The sequence below is a fragment of the Passer domesticus genome, chromosome 2, assembly GCF_036417665.1.
Source record: "Passer domesticus isolate bPasDom1 chromosome 2, bPasDom1.hap1, whole genome shotgun sequence".
Lineage (NCBI taxonomy): Eukaryota > Metazoa > Chordata > Aves > Passeriformes > Passeridae > Passer > Passer domesticus.
The window spans coordinates 21,721,041-21,742,982 of NC_087475.1; the positions used below are offsets into that span (position 1 = coordinate 21,721,041).

The 21,942-nt window shown below is 37.7% G+C and overlaps 1 protein-coding gene and 2 long non-coding RNA genes across 4 annotated transcripts in view; 2 read left to right on the forward strand and 1 right to left on the reverse strand.

The window, feature by feature from the left end:
- ANOS1 (anosmin 1) overlaps positions 1-21,942 on the forward strand; it is a 128,173-nt gene that overhangs the window by 5,781 nt on the left and 100,450 nt on the right. Inside the window, exon 2 of the mRNA XM_064407744.1 lies at positions 19,156-19,203. Coding sequence (XP_064263814.1) covers positions 19,156-19,203 — 48 coding nt within the window. The remainder of the gene's footprint in view (positions 1-19,155; positions 19,204-21,942) is intronic.
- Positions 515-15,130, forward strand: LOC135293509 (uncharacterized). 2 transcript variants are annotated; one of them, XR_010355621.1, is made up of 3 exons: positions 515-675; positions 2,500-2,722; positions 15,044-15,130. It is a non-coding gene; the product is annotated as an uncharacterized LOC135293509 (long non-coding RNA). The 2 variants fall into 2 exon arrangements; XR_010355622.1 differs by lacking the exon at positions 15,044-15,130 and adding an exon at positions 7,854-7,986.
- LOC135293508 (uncharacterized) lies at positions 11,019-21,931 on the reverse strand. The gene is made up of 4 exons (XR_010355620.1): positions 21,807-21,931; positions 19,033-19,315; positions 18,024-18,361; positions 11,019-13,810 (listed from the first exon to the last, which is right to left on the reverse strand). It is a non-coding gene; the product is annotated as an uncharacterized LOC135293508 (long non-coding RNA).

Below are 21,942 nucleotides of genomic sequence, written 5' to 3' on the forward strand. Positions count from 1 at the left end.
GACACAACATAGACATCTCTCAAGCGGTAAGCCAATTTTGTGATATATGGAAGGAAATTACAGAGAAATTACCTCTTGTAAATGTGATTTAGTGTAAATCTAATAGTAATATACTGTGATTTAGTACTTAGGAATTAGTACTAAGCTAGATGAGCCAAGGCTAACTCAAAATTGTTTTTGAAAGTATGGAAAAATATTGTTTTAAGCTAATAGAGCCATATGTTGCATAATGTTTAGTAGCTGTAAAAGGGAAGAGTAAGGCCTTAGAAATTTGTTATATCAAATGACTGATAACTATATGGTGGTAGGAGGTTGTTTTTAGTGTTGTAGAAGGACTCTTGCCTTTCAGGACAACTGAAGTTTTTGAAGAAAAACAGGCAATTCTTTTAAGTAAGTAATAAAAGGTTCTCAGATTTTATATCTGCAAGCAAATAATGTGCAAGTGATTACCTCTAGATAAGCAATACCAGATTTCACCTACAAGTCAGGAAGCTACTTGTCTCCATGCCAGCACATCTGCCTTCAAATTGCCTGTAACTCTGAAGTGACTGCACCTGCAATAATCTGCAGTGGGTCCCAGCTGGGAAAGTGGTGGCCAGGCTGAAAATCCAGGATGCATGTGTCTCTCTGTGCTCTGCTGTAGAGAAGCTGGAAATTGTGGAGAAACCATTTATTGCAAGTGTCTTGAATAATTCTGAAACTATAAATTGTTTTTTATTAAATCTTTTGAAAAGATATGTGGTACTTCTGTAATGATATGTGGTAGATACGTAGTGTCTTATTCCCTGAATGTTTCAGTTCCAATGGACAGGCTGCCCAGGCACTAACTTTGCTTAATTCTCTTGGGACATGTTCATAACCTTTTCTAAATGTGAGGATGTGTGCCATCTGCTTTTGTTGCTGTTTCAGTACTCATCTCCTTTCCAAAAATAGCCCTTATGTTGAGTAATTTTGACTTTCATGTCTTGCAAAGCACACTGCTCCTAATTTATTTCCACAGACAAATTGTAGCATTTGTCATTACTTTGTTTTTCTCAAAACTCATTAAAAGGCCCAATCATTCTCCTGTTTTTTATGTTCATATGGCATATGATCTGGATAATTATTCTGGCATTTGTTGTGCCCTGATAATCAAGATCTGCAGTCGTGAACAAAAGCTGCACAGATCCAACAGAATCTTGGGTAAAACCTGTGAAAATTAAAGGTTTGTTTTGAATGACTATGGTTACATCTGGTGAAAACAGCTGCATTGTCCACCGTATTGTGTAATCGAGCCATAGTTAGTCTTTGCTGTTGTAACCTGCTCTGGTATGAACCTCCCTGATTTCTGATTTGAACCTCCCTAAGTGGGAGATTTAACTTTCTCATAACCAAATCTCTTTGCCCTCACTAGATGCTTGCATAGTTGATATGAGTGCAGGGGTTTACACGGTCTGGTCATTATTTTCTAGTGGCTTTGATGACTCAGAGTTGCTCATTGCTTTCCTAAATTAAAATATTTGTCTGTGTCTCAAGTGTAAGTTTAAATGCAAATCAAGCGAACTGTATGAAAATATAAGTGGATGGTGAGCAATTGTACTGAACAATGGGAGCTGCCAAAATATTTTTCTCACATTTACTTGTGTATTGTTACATATTAAGAAAAAAATTTCTTTATGCTTATGTTCATAAAATTAAAATTGCTGTTAATTTGGTCAATGTGCTGGATACCGGCATAAACCCGACAGAAATTACTAATAGGTTTTAAAGCAGACCTTTTATGTATAGAAAATATTGGGAAAGAATAGTTTGAATGTCACAGTCATGTTGGTGAGGGAGAGGAAATGGTGCTTTTGAAAAGCATTAGAAAACTTCTGAAAGAAAAACTCTTGTCAATTCTAAAATGTAAGTCTTTTTCCATTGGAAGATATAGCCACTTAATACAGAGCAAAAGGTTTTTCATATGGGTAGTCTTCATATTAAAACTATTGCTAAAGCATTATTTGTTGTCAGAATGTGGGTTGCCTCTGTGATTAACTAGTACTCTGAACTTAATTTAAATGTATTTGATTTTGCAAGTGCTGTATAAGGAAAAAAACCCCAAAACATTATATTTCTGAGACAGCTTGAAAAGCAGACTGATTTTCCAGATGCTCATAATTTGTCATTTTGTAAAGGGCATCTTCTTAAGATTGAGTGCTGAAATCGTGTTTACTGATAGAGACTGTTACTCACATTCTGACCTACATCTCCACTGGCCATTCTATGTGAATTCTTACTCTGTCTGAATTGGAGTACATAGCCAACTTTTGTAAACAGAAGTAAGTGCTATAATTCAGCATCCACGTCTTTAAAGATTGGAAGTAGGAGTAATGACTGAGTATTAGGAGCATCCTAGAGAAGACAGGCACATCTGTATTGATATTTAGTAGCTGGTGCCTAGCAAATGTAAACCTTGCACTAAAATGCCTTGCCTAGGAGTTTGCACCAAGAATCTTCATTTTTTGATCTCTCCCACAGCTGAGCCTTATAAGGCTTTATACTTAAAAAACCTTTGAAGTCTGTGAAAAGCCTTCTGTTGATTTCAGCTGGATCAGGTCCATGTGTGAGCACTAGGCCATGTAGTCAACAACGTAGAGTGCTGTGAACTTGGTGTCCCAGCTCCAGTTGTATCTGTTTTTCAGTCTTTTAATGACTAAGAGGTCACAAGACACAAGAGATGGAGAACCGGGGGTGTTGAAAGGTAAGTGGACCCTTTAAACTTGAAAGTAGAGTGCTGTTCTTTTCATCTCTGATTAAAAAGAATCACACATTCTTTCCATCCACTGAAAAGAACATCAGATATTTCCAGATTTGGGGAACAATCCCAGTCTAAAGTTTTAATCGCATTTCTGTTGTCTTCTGTGAATAACATTTTCATCAATGCATCTCTTTACACTGTCAAAGAGATGTGACATCGAAGTTGTGTACATGCATATGTAATTACATTCCTTTAAAAAAGAAGAGACTTGTCTCAAGTTTGCAAAGGGCAGGACTCCCCTGGTAAGCAGCTGACATTGCTGAGGAGCACATGTCTTCAGAACTTGTAGGAGAAGCAAGAAAAGGGACAGAGTCTCAGACTGGAGAAAGGTGGAGATAGGTGGACTTTAGCAGGCTTGCAATACTGGAAGGAGAAATTATGTGAGAGTAGAGGGCACTGTATCCTGTGACACAGTTAATTCAAATTAAGGAATTATGGAAGCAGAGAACAGACGTAATGAGTCTGTAAGAAGAGTAACTGTTTGCAACTGTTTCTTGTGAACATGTTTTATTTCTGTCCTTTCTCAGCTGCTTGAAATTTTACTTGGTTAAAAAAATTTAATTTTTCTTTTTTGAAACATGGTAAACATACTTTGAAAACCCTTTTGTCTTCATTGAAGTGGTCAGTTACAGGAAAGGCTGCTATGAAAATTCACAACCAAGTTCTAGCTGACATTGTCTTTCATGTCAGAACTCAGACAAACTGCTGCCACTGTAATTCCTCAAGTGGTCACAGCTGGAACTGCAAACCTGGCCAAGGTAGTGAAGCCTGTTTTTTTTTTGCCAGTGAGGGCTGCAATCTAGCTGTCATGGATCCTGTAATAAGATAATAAGAGGGAAAAATGATTGCTTTGGAGCAAATGTCTTGTGTCCAGACAGTCAGAAATTGAGGCTGATGGTGAAGATTGGATGAAAATAATGTACTCATTTAGTCTAGTGCAAACATAGTTCAACTTTTCTTGCCATTCTTATGAGAATTTAGAAGCATAGTTCTGTTTTTCTTTTTCTAATATATTGCTCTTTAGGGAAGTTATCTTCACAGTAATTTATATTTGAAAAAAAAAGCAATTTCAGTTCATGTACATGAATGTGATTTCTCAGCTAGTGATTTAGGCCATGAGCATAGAGCAATACATCATTTGTATTTAACTGATCATATTTTTTAACTGCTAATGACTGGAACATTCCAGTCAGGCCTCAGGGTATTTTTGGACCTAGACACTACAAATTCATTTTTTTGACCTCGGTGCTGCAAGACTTTGGGTTTCCTTTGAATTTAGCAAATGGCTGAACAGATATGTGAAGCAGCAAATAGTGAGGAAGGGGTGATAACAATCTATTATGATGATGATGTCTTAATACAGTGACTATTTGTCATTCTCTTCCCCAGAATTTGTATCCCTATATACAAACTATTTCAACTGTGTGGCTTTTTTTTTTTCTTTTTCGATTAGGTGATGGTTGTAGCTCCTTTGACAACAATAAAATCATGTTAATGTGTAACTACAACTAGACAATAATGAATCACACCATTATCTGCCCCCATTTTAATTAGTTACAAAGAGTGTATAATGTGTTGACATTTAATTTGTACCTAACAATTTTGGGAAGGGAACTGGAACTAAAAGAGCTTGAGGCTTTCTTCTGTTTTGAAATTTCCTTCAATGCAACTGTGAACTGAGATCAAGAACTAGCCAAACATTGGTCAGTCTGGATATGCAGTAGGTGGAAGAAACATTTGGGTTTAGACAAACTGACACAAAGAGGTAAAAATAATCCAATTAATGAAGAGTGTGTCACTTCATATATACTACTTAGGAGCAGCTATGGGATGTGTTTGTCAGGTTAGATAAGGAAAGAAGATGTAGATTTTTACAGCTAGGAGCTTATTGCTGGATTTTTTCTTTGAGTTAAAAAGTTGAATACACAATGAGAAAGACAGTAGCTTTCTGGTAAGTTTCATGGGTTTTCTGTCCAGTGGATCCTCACTGACCAAGTGGAGCAGAAATGCACACATGCTGCACATGTAGCATATTAATTCGTCTTGTAAAAGATTTGGATTATTCATAGATTCACACCTGTGTGTTTGAGCCCTGGACAGCATCAAAGCCGGAATTTTCAGTGGCAGTTGATGCGGAACAGCAGCCAATAATTATTTCAAGTCTTCTTCTTGTGTCCTTTTGTAGAAAAAAAGAGCAGCGGTGTGCACTAAACTTGAAAGTTAAGCTTAACCTCAGCTGTTTTCCCAATTGTAGAAGAGTGAACATTTACAGTTTACTAAAGGATATTCTGGCTGCCTTTGTTTTGGAATAAAAAACATGACTTGTTTAGTTTTAAAAACTGAAGACATTTAAAAACTAATGTAGGGTAGGCTCATGTTGTTTAATTCACCTGGGGATCTTTCAGATTTCTGACTGATACTCATTGATTCTTCTATTTATATAGTTAATAGCTTAAGATGGGATTTTTTTGGGGTTTTCCTGGCCTGAGTCTGATATCTCTACACTTGATAGTAATGCATCCAATGGTTTCAATGGAAATAAGCTTAGGCCTGTGAAAATATACTAGAAATATCTGTTTAGAGTTTATCAATAAAAACAAGAAAGTTCTCAGTATGCTGTTTAAAGAAGATTAACTTGAATTTGTATCATGACATCTTTCTTTTCAGTTCAGTGGTAGTAAATAACACAATGCCATTAGAACAAAGTAAAACTGAATTGCCAGTTATATGGTAGATGTAAAGCACCCTTAAATATTTGTAGAAGAGATTCTTTCAGGTGACAAGGGAAGGTAGAAGCAATTTAATGTAACTGGAGACAAGTACCTCTAAAGACAACAGAAAAATATTTTTTTAAAAGGTGAGATACTGCCCAGTTTCTGATTGTTACTCCATGTATCCAGGTGTCTTCAGGGATACCAAAGTATCCCTTTAAGTTTCATCAACAGGCATAGCTTGTGCTCTTAATAATAGGGGCAGATGTCAAATTTTTATGCCTCTAAGATGCTTAGTCATACCTAGGAGATCCATCTGGTATAGATCAAGCCTCAGTTAACTTGTTCTCACCCATGAACTTCCTACTGAGAAAGTAAATCGAGCAGAGCTCCTCAGTCCAATGAAAAAGAAACTTGAATATTATCAATCTGGTACATGTAGTACCAGAACCCCCTTCACTGGCTTTCTTTCTTCGTTGCTTTACACAGGTGACAAGACTAGTAAAATGGAAGGAAACCTTATAGTTGGGACATAATTCCTGGAGCATACCACCAGTACAAGTGACTTTCCAAAAAGGAACAACTGAAATATTTGTCAGTTCTGCAGAAAAATGTGATTTAAGAAAGAGAAACAGAATCTTAATATTAAATGCCTGCTGATAGTACATGTTATTGACAACCGGTATTAACTGCAGTCATCCACATTTTATGAGCTTAAGGATATATATTACAATATATATCCTTATTCTTTTGTGGCTGTTGATTTAGATTAAAGATATAAAAGCAAATGCTGAGCTTCACAAGTGGTGTGATCCCTGCAGTGGAGTTCTGTGAAATTCCATACCCAATTGTTTACATTAAGTGACTGCTTTAAAATACTGTGGCTTGGGTAGGGACTTAGGTTGTGCTTTGACATCTCTCATGTTACAAGCCTTTCAAAAACTTCAATGCAAATTAACCTGATTTAATTTTTAGCTCTTTCACCTGGTGCCAGGATGGTTTGAAACATGATGGACTTGTCAGCAAATGCTTGTTCTGCATAACAGCTACATCTCTGGTAACCATATGTGTTAATGACAAATGCTTCAGTTCTGCCTTGAAGGGAGATTTATTTTCCTTTAATGGTATGTCTTCATTAGTTAGTTAAGACTGTATTCTAAAAACCTGACATATGAAGTGCTTTTATGTTTGTAGGGAATTTTATGGCAATGTGATGAAGCAACATAAATTTTCCACTGAAGATTGTCAGTGAAGAAAGATCAAGTTAATACCCCTGTACCTTGAATTGCATGAGTAGTTTTAGTATATTGGTATCAGTAGAATTTAATGTTGATTTCTTCTCTCTCTCATCTGTCCTTTCACAGTCTTAGGTGGCTTGCATGGTGGTCTAGAACACTGGACTGCAGCAATTGTCCCATGGAATGTAAATTTCTTGTAGCATACAGTTCTTAAACTGGAAAAAGCCCCTAAGAAAACGGGAATAATCTATTGTAACTTGCATTAAAAGGCTGTTTCTCTCAGAAATATGCTGGCAGTGTTGCAGGCCCAAAGGGGCTCAGCGAGGATCAGGTTAGCAGATGTGTTAAATTTCAAGTGGAAAGGCAAAGACTCACCCACCCTTTGGTGTGCTCCTTTGCTCGAGGCCTGTTTTTCATCCATTGTCACCATAATGTCATCGCAACTTCTGCTGTTGTGGGATCTGTTACCATTCCTTACAATAGGAATGGAGTAAGAATGTGGTCTGCACACAAACACCAACAGGGTTTATAGGTCTGGGAGCTGGGGAAAGACAGCAGCACTGGCTGGTCTGGAGAAGGCACCATGACTTCCTCCGCCTGCGTGACACTGTTGGGAGAAGGACGTTCAGTAAGTGATGTGATGTGCGGTATCTGAGCAGATGCTACTGGCATCTCCTAGTCTTTATGAAGGGTTTAATTTGGAAGCCCTGTGTGTTAGCCTTCTGCAGAAATGAGAGCTGGGTTGCAAAAGGTTAGGCCAAGGACCAAAAAAATAGGAGTAATGGAGAGAAGAGTGTTAACCTCTCTGATAAAATTTTTGTTGAGCTGTGCTTATCAAACTGTACCTATTACATCTTTTCTGTCTCCCTGCAACATCTACAGTGAAGGCAGATGTATGGAAAGATTAATAATTAAAATATATCGGGAAAATAATACTTGTTTTTTTGTTTCAGAAATGCTGCTTTAACTGTTGTGGTGAATGACTGTTTTTGTGTGTGTGTTGTTTCTAACAATATTGTGGTGGGTTTGGTTCAGATTGCAGATAGGCTATTCTGCTTAAGTCGAAGGGTCATTTTTATTTGAAAAAATCTCTAATGGCCACAACCCTTTTGCAAATGTTTCTAGGAAATCCCAGGTCTGGTGAGGTGCACTTCACTCACTGAGACAGTTCTTCTGTGGAAAATGGAACAAAAATCCCCAAAGACTGTTTACACAACTCTTAGACCTCCAAGGACTGTGTTAAATTTTACACCTTACTTTTGAGAGCTTTTCTGTGCACTTTAATAATTCATCCAAAATATGATTTTGTATTAAAAAATGTTACAAATATTAATAGGTCTCTGGAGCTACCAATGAATAGTTATGGTCAAATTTTAGACTGCATATTTCGTCTGTAGAATTTGTGCTAAATTTTACTGCTGAGATTATACTTTAATACATGTTTTAAAAATATTGAAAGATAATTAAACACAGTATTCATATTGGCAATTATGTTTGAGTTTATTGCCTTCAAAGAGGAAAAATTTTATAGTAATACATCAAGAAAATAGGAATAAGGAGATATTTGTCACAAATATTTTATGTTGAGAAAGGCGCTTCATGGAATTTGTATTTTCATTTGTGTTCCTTTAAAAGGGAAATGAAAATATATGTATCCATCAGCTTGTGGAGATGTGGCTGCTAGTGTGGCTTGAAATATTTAGTGTCTTGCAAACTAGTAACACATGCCAAAGAGAAAGGAAATGCATCCCTGAAATTTATCTTGTGAATTTCATGTGATTATATTGGAAATAAATAGTCTCTCAAGCCCAAGAATGTGAGTGTATAATTTGATGGTACCTGACTGAGTCGTTGTAACATGGCTACTGAAGAGTTGCTAAGCTTGAAGGACAGGTGTGTGTATCCATACTCTTGCCAAAGTTACAAGTGTAGTATATAATGATGTCCCTCTCACACGTGCCAGAACAGAATAGGAGAAAATGCAGTGAAACATCACATGGCCAGTGTGTGGTACAGTACAATGCATTTAGCAGTTTTTGGAATCAGAAATTACTCCATGACAATGCAATATACATGGACCATTCCATGTTTGTGTACTTTATGGTTAGACTATTTATAATAGACATTTTAGTTGATATAAAAATGCATGGTTGTTATTCTTATTGTGTGTTTGTGGTTAGTTTTAAGGATGTGGGGCAACAGAACCTTAAGCATTTTGCAAGTTCAGAAAGGAAAACTGCCGTGACTGACCCTGAAACTATGGCTTTTGAGGAAAATTTAGTGTAATAGGAAGCACTGAATTACTAATTTTGTATGTTTGAGAGATGTTAGAAATGTCTTAGGTGCCACTACACATTAGTGTTTTAATGTGGATCAGAATTTGTTTTGGGAGTGAGTCTCTTAAGTCATGATCTCCTTTTCTTTTGCATTACGGACCAGTCCGAGAGGTCATGCACTGGACTTCTGGATTAACATAACTGGGAGAGATAATCCAGGGAGATGTAATGTGCTTTAGCAACTAATGGGCATAGTGTCCATGGGACCAGACTAGAATTAGTTGAAGGAAAGGGGAAAGTTGAAATATGTGTAGTGCATATATCAAGCCCATCAAGACCAGCTGTTTTGCTCAATAGATGTGTTTCTGTGGTCCACATGACTTCCTAGGGGTGTTTGTAGCTGATTCTGGAATGCTCTGTTGGTAGGCAGTGGAGGCAAATGCAGCCTGTGATAAACAAACCATATCACATGCTGTGGGGAGTCACCCAACTAACCAGTAATCTTATACAGAATAGTAATACGGACTGTAGTTTTCAGTTATAAAATCAAATCAGCATTCAAAGCAGCATGCAAACATTTCTGAAGCATTGAATCCTACAGTATGTTGAGAACCAGCTGTAGGTTGTATATGTCTACATTTATATTGTATTTTACATAAGCAAGCATTATGTTTTTAGAATGCATTTTGTTCTTTTTGATGTTAATTTCCCAAGGCTACACTTCTGTCACATCCTTGAGCCAGCATATACTTTTATTATCTCATTATTTCATATGTATAGCAAAACAAGTTTATGACACAACAGAAGAGGTGCATTAGCATTTTGAATGGGTGGGGATTTTGAAATAGAGTTTATGAACAAGTCATTGACAAGCTATCTTTTGCTTCCCATATTAATGCTGTTAGACTAGTTTCTGTTCACTTCAACTGGATTACTTAATCCCAAAAAATGTGTTCAAATTTGGTCCAAATATAGTTTGAGATTGAATATATAGCTTTAATATCTTCAAGTTAGTGTCTGTGTGTCTAATTCCTCCTGTTGCAAGAAGTGAAGTTTATTTCATCTGGATTCTTTTACATATTGGTAAAGACTTCTGCTAAACAGAATAAGACCTCAGTTGAGATCAGTCTTAGAAGTGGTAAGAGTGAAGTCTGTGAAACCACAAGAAGGCAGTCATAACTCACAAGTGTGTGGAGACACAAGGATTCCTGTGTTCATTTGTTTTTACAGCTTGTGTTTATGAGTAGTTTTTCTGTGCATTTGAGAAGACAGTGCTCGAAAAAGAGTAAAGGTGTCCCATACTTAGAGATGCAAATTTAATCCAAGTAATGCAGTCTATTTTCAAAACTACTGATCTTTTGCCGTTTCATTGGTAAGGGCCTTTGGATTTTGATGATTGTCTTTCTAGGAACCTACTAATGATGACAGCCAGAGAGCAAATAGTGTTGTGGTTTGTGATATAGGTGATGTTGGGAATTTTCTGAATTCCTTTTTTAATTACTCCGGTCTAATTTTTTTTTTCTGTTTTTGGTGTATGTGAAGTTGTATCTTTTAATGTTTTGGTCTGTAACAACAATAAAGGTTGACTTTGTATAAACTGTTTAAGAAATATCAACACAAAGTTTAGGACAATATAGTTCTATTTTTAGCCATCCATCTACAGGAGGACCCACCATATCTTGTGATAGGAGCTAGCACATTACAGATGATGGCAATGTCACTGTCTTGGTTTGAAAAGACAGGAGTCTGTGAAGGAAGGCAAAAGCCTCCTGTGAAATGGAAAAGGTAAACCCCCTCCTTCCGAATTATCACAATTTCAGAATTAAAAGGGCTCTCAGGCAAAGATATGGGAATGGGAATAACAGTTCTTTACTAGGAAGAAAAAAAACGAAATAACAATGTAATTTAGTACAAGCAAAAAAAAACCACTAGCAGAATGAGAAAAAAAACCTGACACCCTGAGAAGTCAGGGTGTTGATAGTAGTCCAGCCAGATGGTGGCTGCTCCTCCTGGAGCGGCGATCTGCAGAAGGGTGTAGATCTTTTCTGAAAATGCGGCGAAGGAGCAGCTGGGCCTTGGTTCCTGATTCCTCTCGGAAATCCAGCGAAGAAGGCTGTCTGTGGTCTCAGAAATGCTTGTTTTATGGTGTCAGGGATGCTTGGCTCCTCCCTCTGGGTGGAGCATCTCTCAATGGGATGATGTAACTAATCTTACCAGCCACAGTGAGTAATTCAATAGCCCATCAGCAGGAGATTATCTTCCTGGCAGTGTCATTGTTCTTGAAAGAGATAAGAAAAACTGCCTAACCCCCAAGAGATGGCAAAATAGAATACATGCCTACTTTACAAGCCAGGACAGTCACATAAATCCAAAAGAAAACCCATTTGCGATATCCATTTTCTGGTGTCAAATCCAGATATTTAAAATTAGGTGGCAGTGAGAGTCACACTCTGACCCATGATAAATTACTTTCGATTTATAGTTGTGAATTAAGAGAACGAATTTTTAGGATGATCAGTTTTATAAGTATTTCTTGTATTCAGTCATCTCTTTAACTTAATTACTTTGGATTAATCAGTAACCACCATTGACTTTTCTATGGTTTAAACATCTGTGGTATAAAAGTAGCTTCCTCTAAGGGCATTGTACATTTGATTTAGTTGTGAGGAATCACAGTTAGTTACAGTAACAGAATAACTTCAGGTGTTTGTTCCAAAATGTGTTCTTGCCCTCAGATTCTTTTTTCAGGATACTGTTGCTCAGTGTTTTTTTGGGTTTTTTCATGTTTTTTTCTTTAAGAGTTGTATGTCATTATAAGATGTCAGAGGAAGTATATATACATAATTAAGTTTAATGCTGAATTTCTACATGTGTTTATATAACACAGGCCTAAAGTTATCTGATAGTAATATATTAAACAGTGTGACTAATATGGTGCTGAGTGCTGTTTGAGCTCCTACTTTTCTCACATTAGAGTTCTATGCAGTATATTTTTGTTGCTGTTTTTGTTTTGTTCTGGTAGGTTTCATATGCTTTTTTTGTTTTCTCTTGTTTGGGTGATCTTTATTTGTTTTTGGTGTTGAAGTTTTCCTTTGTGCTTTTACTAACTAGAATAGGGGCATTACTTATACATCAGGAGTAAATGAAGAAGTTATTTTAGACCTTAAAGCACAGTCTTGTGCTGTCAGTCTCAGCCTGGGCTGGCTTCCAGGGCATGGAGAGCCAGAGGCTGGGAGTGACCTCATAGCAGGCTGTGGCCTCCCTGATGGGTGGGCAGAGCTGGGTGCTGGTATCAGGGTCATCAACAGCCTCAGGCATGGCAAAAGATGAGCCAGGGGCAGGGAATGCCAGGGACAGCTGTGGGATGAGTGGGCTCATGGTGTGCTGGCTGAAGGACAGGGCTCAAGGGTTGTAATCAATGGGGCCACATCTGGCTGGTGTCTGGTCATCACTGGTGCTCCTCAGGGTTCAGTTCTAGAGCCAGCTCTGTTCAGTACATTTATCAGTGCTCTGGATGCAGCAGGTGAATGCACCATTTGTGCAAGTTTGCTGATGATACCAAATTGCGACGTGCTGGTTCTTCTTTTGAGGGATGAGAGGCCTTGCATAGGAATCTAGATAGGTTAGAGCATTGGGCAATGGTTAATTGGATGAAATTTGTCAAGTAAAAAACGTTGGATTTTGCATAATTCTGGGCACAAGTATAAACTGGCAGAGGAGGAGTTGAACAGCCCTGCAGAAAAATACCTGGGCTGACTGGTCAGCATCAGGCTGAATAGGAATCAGCAGGGTTCCAAAGCAGCTGAGAGGGAAAATCACGTCCCGGAGTTCATCAAACACAGCACCACCAGCTGCTCAAATTGGTGATTATCCCATTGTATTCAGCATTGGTGCAGCTTCACCAAGTGTGCTGTGCACAGATCTGAGCCCCACATTTTAATAAGGATGTGAAAGTCCTTGAATGCTCCCAGAGGAGGGCAACAGAGCCAAGTGACAGGCCTGGAAGATGTCCTGAGAGGTGTGACTGAGGATTTTGGGCTTGTCTAGTTTGGAGAGGGGGAGGAGTCTCAAGGGTGACCTCATTGCTCTCTGAAAAGGGGAAGTGGAGAGGAAGGTACCAATCTCTTCTTCCTGGGATCTGCTGACAGGGCAGATGGTAATGGCTCAAAGCTATGCAGTAACATTCAATTTATTATTTGTTGATGCTTACTTTTTTCAGTTTCATTCTTTATTAGAAGCATTATAAGGCAAAAGAAATCCCTTACTAAGGAATTATTTCTGTAAAATACAGAAAATGTACAATGAAATCAGAAACTATATAAAGAGCAAAATGTCATTTCAGTTTGTATTTCCTTCCTTTCTTTCCTGAACAGAAGCCAAGGAACCAGAATAGTATTGCTAATTTGTTCTATTTTATGGGTGTTTTCATCTCATACTGTTCTTCTTTTATCCACGGCTTCTCCAACGAATGGTCTTCAAACTTGACATTCACTGGGCAAGCATGTAGTAGAAACAATGCTAAAAATATGTTTGCATAAGTTACCCTTGAAAGAGCCAGTCTTGTTTCTGAGGTTGACCTCTCTATTGAACTTCATAACTTAGTCCTTCACCACCTGCAACTCCATGTTTCTCCTGTTCATTTCTACAGAGTGGTTTGGTTTCACTGGCCAGGTTTTAGTCTTCATTCCAGCCTGTTGTTCAGTGATCTCAAAGTGCATAAGGGCTTAAATTTGTTGTAACTTGGTGAAAAACTTCTGGGGTAGGTGTTCATAGTGTTGTATAACAGGGTGTCCTCTCTTCATTTTCCTGCATTATTTTCAAATAAAAATATATTCCTGTTATTTATATACAAAAGCATAACTAAATGCCATAGACCAGGAGAGGTGGTACTTTGGTTCCCCTGCCTATACATTTACTACAAGTTTGTGTTTAATCTTGATAGAAGGGCTTTAAGGAATAAATTTTTATTTGGCATTTCCTATCTGTTGGTTTTGATATCTCTCCCCACTAAGTGTACAGACTTACATGAAATTCATTCCTAAGTTTATACTTTTGTATTTGGGTTCCACATTTCAGAGCTGGGCCAGGGGACACACAGCACTGGCATAGATAAGTACCTGTATTAATTTGTGTCATAGTGAACATGCAGTCAGGAAATGCATGTTAAACCCAAATTATACTTTGCTGTTACTTTTAACTTCAAGATGTTGAGATTTTTGAAGCAGTACAGAAAATGTATATTGGGAGCCTCTTTTTAAATTCATCATTGCAGCAGTTATTGATTTGTCCACTTAAATGTTCTGTTTTACTTCAGTGGGTACTGTTATTTGAAAGATTTATTTCTGTGCTTTTTTGTCATTTTGAAAGAATCAGTGAGGTCGTCAGGAGAGGCCACTTCTGAGAGACAGTGGTTTCACATAAATGTGGATTGAAGATTGGGCAGGGAAGAAGAGACTTCCAAAACTGATAATAGATATGCAGCTACTGTCATAGCAGCTAGTTAATTTTCATAGCTCATGTCTGGCATTTCAAAAGAAGGGTTGTATCTCCTAACATAATTATGGACAGCGATGCAAATTGAGTAATTTTATACTTTTTTTTTATGCTGTTCCAATTAAAGACCAGTTTGTACTTGCTTGTGAATGTTATTAACTTTTTTGCCCCCCATGGGGCCCACTGTAGGTAGAAGAAGATTGATTTTTTCCTTGCTTCTCTACATGTATTTTTTTTCTTACAAGAGATGCTGGACAGCTTTCCTTTTTTCAAGGCACAGAATATATATGTTTGTCTTAATTGTTTAGGACGAAGGGCATCTGTAGTTTAACAAAGGAAATAAAGTGTTCACAAATACTTGCTGAAATGAATGTTGTAATATGATCTTGTAATCCTGTGAGTCTTGTAATATTTATCTGTTGTTTTGTTTTAGTTTTTTTCCCCTCCTGTTTTGCTTTTGTAAGCTCTTTTTCTTGTACATGTCAAACAGCCCTGGTCATTGAAGGTCTGATTCTCGAAGTTTGTCTACCATTTCCTTCCTGGCAGATTGAATGTGTGGGGCTCAGGTGGTGACCCGAGTTCCTCTAATCCATCTCCTATGTGCTGTTGGAGACTGCTTTAGTTTCCTCTGCCTGACATCTTTCATATGATGTGCCAGGCCTGTGAAGATGGGATACTTGGAGTTTACCCTGTTGAGTGCAGTTTGCTCTCTTCGGTATGCAGATTAGGATGTTTCAAGGCTGCCCTGAAGATACGCTGTGCAAAGTTTATAAATGGGTAGGAAAAATGGTATTTAACTCTTCCTTGAGGCCATTTCTGCACTGCAGATTGAAGCCACCACTAAAGACGAAGTCAAAAGTCTCACCAGCATGAGTGAAGTCAGAATTGGGTTTGAAGAAAAATGGACATGAGGGAACTGAGAATGCAGTGTGGAAGAATGTAAAATGCTATGGAGAAAACACAAATTGCTGATTATTTGAAATTATGGTTTCAGCCAGGTACACAGGCATGAGCAATAATCACAGCTGAATGTTTGTGATTAACCATGTGTTAGGATGCAGAATGGGGAGGAGAGCCTTCATTTAGAATTTGTGCTTGCTCTGATACCTTGCTGTTCAAAGGAAGCCTGTAGAATTTGTTTTTCCTTATACAATGAAAGATCATTCACACCATGTTAAAGTTGCTAAACAATATTTTTACATTTTAACTCAAGTGCTGATAGGTTTCAGTAGAGAAATTAAAACAGTTGTAGATGTTGAAGTTATCAAGTAGGGGAACCACACATCTGGGCATTTATGGCTTTATTGCCTCAAGTAACAGATCTAATTTAAAAGCAGAGGTGCATTTTCTAGTCCAGTGGAAAGTAGCAGCGTAACTGAAACAAAGTGGTGAGCTGCTACTGATCTGTTATTGCAATCAGCTACTTCTGTCACATTTTATGTGAAGAAGAAAGGGGGATAAATTGAAACTAGCACATAAAATATTGTTTTAACATTGCTGCTGGCTAGATTTGTAAATGGAAATAATAAATCCTCATACAGCATTGAGAGTAATACTAAAGAATTCCCACTAGCTTATGTTATTTACAGCTATTCTAAAGTTTTATTTCTTTTATTTATGTCTCTTTCCAAAGGGGTTGGACCCGAGATGGTGCTCATAGTTAGCTAATCTTATGCTATCAAATCTCAGTTTTAGCTAAATTTTACCGTAATGACAGATAAAAATGGTACAATATTAAGTAGTATTGCATGGTAATCTGCAGAAAGATAAAATAAATTTTCATAAAATATTGAAATTAAATGGTATGAACTGATTGTTTTAAAGTGCTCCTAAATAACTGCAAATAAGTGGAAAGGAGTGAAAAAGAGTGAATATGTCTTTATGTTTATTATCCCCATAGCTTCCTTGGTAATACAGGAGTAGAAATTGTTAGCATTTCAGCTCATATTAAAAAAAAGGCATATAAATTTTCTGAGGTTCAGATTAAGAGTTATGATGAATGACAAATCATTCTGTGATTCTGACTATGGAGATTGTTGAAGTCACAAAATGATGGAAGTTGGAAGGGATCTTTAAAAATCATCTAGTTCATCCCTCCTGCCCTGGGATCTTCTGTGAGTTCATGCTGGTTGTTGAACAGTTCTAATGATAGAGCATCCACCACTTCTCTGTGCAACCTGTTCCCCTCTCACCACCCTTATCTAGGGAAGAAACTTTTTATGATCCAATCTAAATCTGCCCTCTCTGTTTTCATCTGTTGCACTTTGTTCTGTCCCTACAGGCCTTGGTCTCTCTTTCTTGCAAGTCCCCTTTATATAACAAAAGGCTGCAATAAGGTCTCTCTGGAGCGTTCTCTTCTCCAGGCTGAAGAACCCCAAGTGTCTCAGCCTTTATTGAAAGGTGCTCTGATCCTCAGATCATTTTAGTGGTCCTTCCCTGGACCCGCTCCAACAGGTTCCTGACTTTCTTGTCCTGAGGATCCCAGAACTGCATGCAGTACTCCATGTGTGCCTCATGAAAGCAGATTAAAAGAGGGCGATCCCTTCCCTTGACCTGCTGGCCACATCTTGGAAACTTTTGTGAACATATGACTACATACTTGTATGAAGGCATGCATAAACATGATCTTCTAAAACATTCACAAAGAGAGATCCAGCTTCAAAGCATAGGCTTCATAGTTGTGGTAGAAAACTGTATTTAAGCTTACAAACGTTGCTGAGATCAGAGCACAATGCTGCAGTTTTGAAAAACTATTGTGGTTGTCTCCATTACATGATTCTAATGTATCGGTTTCTCCTTCTGAATTGTATATTGGCAGAATAATTTTTACTTAATCTGTGTGAGTTTTATACATAAAAAGTTTTGTATTGTTGTGTTTAAGAGCCAGCTGGCAACAAAGCTTGACATGAGCTCATTCAGTTCATCTGTGGGTGGGACTGGGGAGAGTATCATAGTAGTTAAGGTAGAAAAACCTTATGGGTTGTGATAAAGACAGGTAAAGCAAAAGCCATGCACACAAGCAAAGCAAGGAATTATTTCACTGTTTCACAGAAGCTATCCCCTTTGTCATGCTTAGTGGTGATTTGGGGAAACAAACACCATCACTCCAAATATCTATCCCTTCCTCCTCCTCCCCTTGGCATTATATGTTGAGTATGATACCATGTTTTATGGAGTATCCCTTTGGTCAGTTGGGGTCATCTGTCCCATCTGTGTCCCCTCCCAACTCCTTGTGCACCCCCAGCCCTTCCTGGTGAGATGGGGTGAGGAGCAGAAAAGGCCTTGATGCTGTTTGTGAGCACTGCTCAGCAGTAACAAAAACATCCTCATGTTATCAACACTGCTTCCAGCACAAATCCAAAGCATAGATCATACTGTGAGGAAAATTATGCCATATGAAACCAACATATGTAACATATGTGTGCCATTCCATTATTTTCATCACTCTAATAAAAAAAAGGAAAAAAAAAGAAAAAAGAGAAAAATATATAGAGCTGCAATATTAGTACTTTGCATTCTGGCTTACCTGAATTCCTCCTCCTTGGAAACTGATTTCCAGATTTAGAGTTGGTGCCAACACTGACAGAATACTGCAGTCACATTCCCTGTGTGAATACCTTGCCTAATTCCTATGAAAAGGTGTCCTTTTACTCCCTCATAGACTGACAATTGTAGGCCAGTTCTGAACAGCAGATTTACCAGACTCTTCAGCCATTCTTTTTCCAGAGTATGGATTTATAAATGATGGAAGAAGTACATGCATGTAATGTCCTAAGTACGTCAGCTTAGGATATGTTGCAGGGTTTGTACCCCATTTCTCATGTTCAGTCATTTAGGTCTTCCTGATGTTGTTTCAGTCTTCCACTATACAGAAAGTAAACAATTATTTTGTTTCATCTTTTAACACCTCAAACGTACACTTCTGGGTTGTGAGTTTTTTTCAAAACTGACCTTTCAGAAACATCTCTAGAAGAACAAGAAGTTGTTGTTTGCCCCTTTGACAGTTTCATACTTGTCTTGCTCTTCTCATCATGTTTTCCTTTAGCTTATATTATTATTTTGCATGTTATACTGTACTGGTTGTTCTACTGCAGTTAGGATTAATTAGAGCTATCGTGTTTCCTTATCTTGGAAATGCACTTTATTATCAAAAATATAAAATAAAACTGACACAGGTGTCTTTTGGGAAACTCATATTGCATTTAAATGAATAGAAACATTTATGTAAAGGTTGTTCATTATCTTTGCTTGACAATATGTTTTAAATGTTGAGCAATATTGAAATGCAACTAATGGACTTTTCATGAATCACTACTAATCTATATAAATTTCTTAAATGTAAGTGTTAACCTTTTGCCTACTACTTAGCAATTCTAGACAGCAAGTGTTTACAAAGATGGACTGAAAGATGACTTTGTTCAGTTTTCCACCAAATTTGCCTGCTGAAATGCTTTCCTAACTTTTTAATGTTCACTTTACACTTGTGTGAGCCTTTAACTCCACAAAAGGGACTAGCAGTCAGGATTGGTACTTACATTGTGGCACAACATCATTGTCTGAGCAGAACTGGATGGTGTATTCCATTTAAATATGTTAGGGTGAGCATGTCTAGCCTGAAAGAAATATTACAATTCATGTATATTTCCTTTGTCTTTCAGAACAATGGGTCACTTGCTTGGTGCCAGAATCATAAACAGTGTTCAAAGGTAAGTCCTGTTTTTTCCTATCTGCTTTCAGTCTCTTGACTGTAGATTAAATGCTTTTCTTCTTAGCCTGTTTTCAGAAGTAACTGTTTATATTTTATTTGGAAACCTCAACCTGTAATAAAATAACAAAAGTTAAAACCAAGTGATTTACTCTTTCAGGACAAAGGAACCATGTTGGAGGATACATATCAAACGTAGTTAAACCAACATAATTCTGTCATTTTAAGAAAGTTTACACTGGCTAGAAACTGGTGTCTCATTTGTGGTTTTTTCAGTATTTTTGGTCAGAAGAGAGTAAAACTGTCAATAACTTAAAAATCTTTCTCCAATAGCACGAGGGTATTTCAACATTCAACATTTCGTTCAGTTTGGGTATTTAATTTTTATCTTGAACCTGAGTTTTTGGAAAGTATTCTTGACACAAATCCCAGTGGCTCCACTGATGCTCCTTTCCCATTCTGGCATTTAAACCCTGAACGCCTAAAGGGTAGATGGGCTAATTGTAAACTGACTGTCCTGTGCAAGGGTCTTTCTATGGTGCCTGGGTGGAAGCAACAACAATTTGGGAGCTTTAGTGGGTTTAGCTCAAGAGGAATTGCACATTTGTTGCTGACTGTTCATAAACCTCATGGAAGCTGCATTCATTCTAAATTTGCCTAAACGTCCTAAAAACATGTTTCTATGATAATTTAGGCCTTTTTATTCATGAAGGTTGTACTGAAAATGGAATTAAATCTAAGTAGCATTGTTCTGTATTGTTTCAATAATGCAATTGATGTTAAATGCTGATGCTAACCTTTGATTTTAACACACGTTGATTTCTGGTGTACTTTAAAGAATGAGGTTACACATTCGCTGATCTAGCTTCTGTAGACATAAAAGGGAAAATGCGCCGATTTTTTTGACTGTTCTGTTGCAGGTGAATAAAACAAAGTTGATTGCTTTTATCAGTATTAAAATCCAGGGTATAACAGTGTCAATATAAGAAAATAATGGAATGGAACATTTCCTATTAGCTGTGCCACATAATCCTGCTAAGGATTTCACTTCTGCAATGAAATCTTATCATTTTTAAAATTCTTCTTGAAAAGATCAAACAGATGTGCAAAGCACATATTTAATGATAACTGAAGTGCCTTTGCAGGAAAGCATGAGGGCCTTGTTCCATAGTGATCCTGATAAATTAAAAAAAAAAAATTAGTTGCAAAGCCTACTGTGGTAAGTAATCTGAAAGGTTTTCCAATGGTTTGTGTCTGCCCAACAAAGAAGGAATCGCACAAGAAAAGTATTCCAGGTTTTAAAGCAGGGCAGAGGTTACAAGAATATCTCTCTGAGTCACTCCCAAGTTTATCGAATCCACATGAACTTTACCTTAAGATTGAATCAGTATCTTGAAACCAGTGTAAGAATTCTACAAATTAATATTATATTGTATTACAAAACAATGATAGTTTAAGTTTTAAATTACTTAAAATGTGCTTTGCAGTCATGTTACTCTGTTTTTCATTCTTTCTTGGGAAGGTAATATATTTTCCTTAAGAAAGCAGCTTTGCTATATTTAGAAAATAAATAAATGTAAACTTGGCCAAATTTTTAGCGGAGCTAAACTTAAGCATAATATTGTCTTTCCAGCAAGGCTTTGATTTTTTGTGTTTTGCAATGCAAAGTTAAACAATTGCTTTAACTAGATAAAATTTTCAAAGTGATTCAGGGAATTCAGTTAACCTTTTAAAAATGCAAATTCCTTTTACTTCTCAGCACCTTGGTGGAGGAGGTTTGTATTAGTGTGGCAGGTACTGGAAGATTCCACAAGGAACGGTGTGCTGCTCAACCTTACTACAACTAACATGGAAGGCCATGTTGGAGATATAAAGGTTGAGGGCAGCCTTGGCTGCAGTGACAATGAGATTGTGGAATTCAGTATGAGGCAAGAAAGAGGCAGGGCAGCAAGTAAGCATGGACTTGAGGAGAGTAAGCTTTAGCCTCTTTAGGGATCTTCTTGGAAGAATCCTGTGGGGAAGAGGGATCCAGGACAGCTAGTTGATCTTAAGGATCACTTCTGCAAGGCTCAAGAATGATGCATCCTGGTGAGCAAGAAATTTGGCAAAGTGGGCAAGAGACCTGTGTGGATGAATAAAAATCTCGTGTCATTTCTCCAATGCAAGTAGGAAATACACAGGAGATGGAAACAGGGTCAGACCACTTGGAATGAATACAGAGAGGTTGTCAGAGTGGGTAGAAATGAGGCAAGGAAGGCCACACATCTGGAATTAATGGAATGGGGACTGTGGTAACAGAGGACAAGTGAGAAAGCAGAGTTGCTGACCACCTTTCTTGCATCAGTCTTCTTTGACAAGACCAGCCTTCAGGAATCTCTGACACAGGAGATCTGTGTAAAGGAGTGTTTGTTTTAAGGTTTCCCTTGGTTAGGCTCTGATGGGATGCACCCACAAGTGCTGAGAGACCTGGTGAGCACCCTAAGTAGGCCAACCACAATCACCTTTGAAAGGTTGTGGCAATCAGGGGAAGTGCCTGAGGACTGGAAGAAAACAAATGTCACCCAGCCTTCAGAAGAGGCAAGAAGGAAGACCTAGGGAATTTACCAACCAGTCAGCCTCATCTCAATCTCTGAAAAAGTGGTGGAGGGCCTCACTCTGAAGTCCATCTCCACGTGGATGACAAGTAGATTATCAGGAGTAGTCCTTGACCAACCTGATGGCCTTCTGCAATGAAACAACT